This window comes from Otolemur garnettii, unplaced genomic scaffold (genome assembly GCF_000181295.1).
Source record: "Otolemur garnettii isolate 467f Iridium unplaced genomic scaffold, OtoGar3 scaffold00011, whole genome shotgun sequence".
Lineage (NCBI taxonomy): Eukaryota > Metazoa > Chordata > Mammalia > Primates > Galagidae > Otolemur > Otolemur garnettii.
Window position 1 is genome coordinate 35212684 of NW_003852406.1, and position 4138 is coordinate 35216821.

General features: G+C 39.5%; 1 protein-coding gene across 1 annotated transcript in view; it reads left to right on the top strand.

Moving 5' to 3' along the window:
• The window catches only part of BTBD1 (BTB domain containing 1), a 57984-nt gene that overhangs the window by 22716 nt on the left and 31130 nt on the right, over nucleotides 1–4138 (top strand). The window contains exon 4 of the mRNA XM_003784598.3: nucleotides 3534–3731. Coding sequence (XP_003784646.1) covers nucleotides 3534–3731 — 198 coding nt within the window. The remainder of the gene's footprint in view (nucleotides 1–3533; nucleotides 3732–4138) is intronic.

A 4138-nucleotide genomic window follows, 5' to 3' on the forward strand; every position in this document is an offset into this window, starting at 1 on the left:
TGTTGTTTGGCGGGTCCGGGCTGGGGATTCGAACCCACCACCTTAGGTGTACGTGGCTGGCGCCTTAGCCGGTTGAGCTATAGGCGCCGAGCCTGGGATAATTTTCTTAATAAATTGTCCATTGATAATTACTTTGAAACTTTCTATAAAATAATGTACATTTTAGCTGCGTGCAGTGGCTTACCCCTTTAATCCTAGCACTCTGGGAGGCTGAGGCAGGTGGATCGCTTGAGCTCAGGAATTGGAGACCAGCCTGAGCAAGAATGAAACCCTGTCTCTACAAAAGTTTAAAAAAAAAAAACCAAAAAACTAGCTAGGCTTCATGGTGGGCACCTGTAATTCCCACTACTGAGGAGACTGAGGCAAGAGGATTGCTGGAGCCTAGGAATTTGAGGTTGCTGTGAACTGTGATGCCAGGGTATTCTACCCAGGGTGACAGAGTGAATCTCTGTCTTGGGAAAAGAAAGAAAAAAAGTACATTTAATATTAAGTGGCTTGTTAAGAGTTTTTTATAATAAATTTCTTAGGATGTTGGTATTAGTTAAAGAGTTATATAAATTAGTGGATACTGTATTTTTTAATGGTATAAACAGATTTAATTTACATATATACATTATATATTCTGTATTACACATCATACATTATATAGTGCACATGTGTATACATGCATGCAACTACTATTTAGAAACACCATTTACAATGGATGATGATTATCCTAGTTGATAAGTGTTGCCAGGAAAAAGACATGTCATTTAAAGAAGACATTTCAATGTTCTACTGAAAACATTGGGGGTAGGTCTTGAATAAAAAATAAATAAGGTTTTGCCCAGCGTGATGGCTCACACCTGTAATCCTAACTTTTGGAGGCCAAGTAGGTGGATTGCTTGAGCTCATGAGAGCAGCTTAAGAGCAAGAGTGAGACCCTCTCTCTAAAAATAGCTGGGCATTGTGGCGGGTACTTGTAATCCCAGCTACTTGGGAGGCTGAGGCAAGAGGGTCACTTAAGGGTCTTGAGCCCAAGAGTTTGAGGTTGCTGTGAGCTATGGACACCATGGCCCTCTACCAAGGGTGACAAAGTTAGACTCTGTCTAAAAAATAATAAATAAACAAGGTTTTAATAATCTATTCAACTGTATCAGACTGAGCTATCTCAGGAAACATCACTCCATTTCCACTGTTGGAAATTTTTACTCCTAAATAAAATTGTGTGACCTTTCTCACACAGTTGCTATACTTAGTAAAATTGACAAGATACTGGTTCCTAGGGATGAATATTATTTCCTTATAAGTGTCCTACATGGGTCCTGGCAGAAGACAAGACACTCCAGCTTTGATAATAAAGAAGTAATACCTGCAGATATGGAGAGAATTATTTTTCTCAAATTTGATAAATTTGATAGAAAAAAAATTTTCTTTTTCTTTTTCTTTTTCTTTTTTTTTTTTTAGACAGAGTCTCAAGCTATTGCCCTGGGTAGAGTGCTGTGGCATCATGGCTCATAGCAACCTCAAACTCCTGGGCTCAAGCGTTCTTTCCTCAGTTTTTCTATTTTTAGTAGAGACAGGGTCTTGCTTTTGCTCAGGCTGGTCTCAAACTTGTGAGCTCAGGCAATCCACCCGCATCAGCCTCCCAGAGTGCTAGGATTGCAGGCATAAGCCACCATGCCTGGCCTAACATTTTCTATTTAAAACAATTTTGGTGTTTTTTTGGTTTTTTTAATTCTAGAGACAGAGTCTTACTCTGTCCCCCTCGGTAGAGTGCTGTGGTGTCACAGCTAACAGCAACCTTCAGCTCTTGGGCTTAGGTGATTCTCTTGCCTCAGTCTCGCAAGTAGCTGGGACTACAGGCACCTGCCATGATGCCCGGCTATTTTTTGGTGCAGTTTGGCTGGGGCCGGGTTTGAACCCTCCACCCTCAGTATATGGGGCCGTTGCCCCACCCACTGAGCCACAGGTGCTGCCCCTATCTAAAACAGTTTTAAAGATGACAGTTGTGTGTAGGTGACATTAGTGGGTTGAATATTGTTCCTCCAGAATTCATGTCTACCCAGAACCACAAAATGTGACTTTGTTTGCAGATAAGTTCTTTGCAGATACCTTTAGAAAACACGTTTGATTTTCATGTACTTGTGCCAGTTTCATAAATTCCCTCTTTTTAGACTACAGCTTATCATTTCATTCAATATGTTGACCGCTATAGCCTCTGTCTCTCCTGAACTTAACCACTTCTAGGCTATAAAAGTAACCGAGTTTATTTTAATTTTGCTTACAGTAAGAGGAAGAAGATTCTGAGTAAGGACCTGAGGTAGAAGCATGACATTTATACAGGGGTGTTAAATAGGGATTTCAAATTAATATGTCTAGAATTAAATTCACATCTTTCCCATCTTAATTGATGCCATTTTCATTCCTCCAGGGCTTAGACTGTAGTCTGATTCCTCTCACTTTCACTACTCCATATCCAATCTGTTAGAAAATGTCATTGAATCTTCCTTCAGAATGTATGCTGAATCTGGTCGTTTTTCAGAACTCCCACTGCTACCCTCCTGGTCCAGGCCGCCATAATCTCTGACTGATACAAAAGCCTCTTCACTGATTTTGCTTCCACTTTTGCCTCCACTACAGTCTCTTCTCAACACAGTAGCAAGGGTGATTTTCAGAATAGGAAATGTCACAGCTCTGAATCTTTTTACATTAGAGTAAAAGCCGCAAGATCTGCAGGGTGCTACATGATTAACCCACCCCCCATCTGCTCTTCCTGCCTCCTCATTCTACCCGCAACACTGTCCTCCTTACCCTTCCTCAGATACGCCAGGCACATTTTCACACAAGAGCCTTTGCACCGATGGTCCTGGAACACTCTTCCTATAGTATCTATTTGGCCGACTCCCATACCTCCTTCAAGTTTGATACACATGAGGCCTGCCCAAACCATCCTATTCTAAATTGCACTTCTGATTTTCTTTACATGTTATTTTTACCTGCCTGTATCATCTATATGTTATCATGTCTATTTAATCTGTTTCTCCCTGTTAGAATACAGGCTTCATAAGGTCACAGATTTTTAACTTTTTGTTTAATGACACATCAATGCCTAGAATAGTACCACCTGGAGTGTAGTGAGTGCTTAAAGGTAACATTTACTGTAGGCTTTATGAATTTATGTAACTTGGAACCTTTTTCTATGGTGTATTATTAATCTCGTTCTAGAAATTTGAGTTTGTTTAATAAATGGCATCAATATTAGCATTGATACTATATATGCTAATAGTACTATAGCAAGTACTATATCTAATCTTGCATTTATAGTAAGAAATAAATTGAATGTTAACCTTTCCTAATTCTTTATGGAACATTTTAGAGTTCAATACCTTTAATTTTTTAATATTTTAAAGTATAGAGTCTATAACTGTATATAAGTATCTAACCTATTTTTTGTTGAGATTTGAAAATTAATAGAAGCATGTCTGCCAGTATTGCTTTGTCAGATTGTAAAGTATTCTTAACCTGATTTATTTTTCATATTTTACCTATAGACACACTCTGTGCAGTCTTAGAAAGAGACACACTTAGTATTCGAGAAAGTAGACTTTTTGGAGCTGTTGTACGCTGGGCAGAAGCAGAATGCCAGAGACAACAATTGCCTGTGACTTTTGGAAACAAACAGAAAGTTCTAGGAAAAGCACTTTCCTTAATCCGATTCCCACTGATGACAATTGAGGAGTTTGCAGCAGGTAAGTCTATATAACATAATCAAAATCAATTTGAAATTAATAGCATCCCTATTCCAGCAAGGAAAAGAAGCTGTTAATTTATTGAGCTCTAATCATATGATAAATGTACATGCATTTGTATAATTTGATTTGAATGTCTATAAAAGCCCTTTAAGATAATATTACCTGCATTTTATAAGTTAGAGAAGTGAACTTGGAAATGGTTGAGTGCCTTGCCCCAGTTATCTCAGATCTTTTGACCCTTAAGATTGATGCTTCTGGCTCGGCGCCTATGGCTCAACCGGCTAAGGCGCCAGCCACGTACACCAAAGGTGGCGGGTTCGAATCCCCAGCCCGGACCCGCCAAACAACAATGACGGCTGCAACCAAAAAAAATAGCCGGGTGTTGTGGCGGGCGCCTGTGGTCC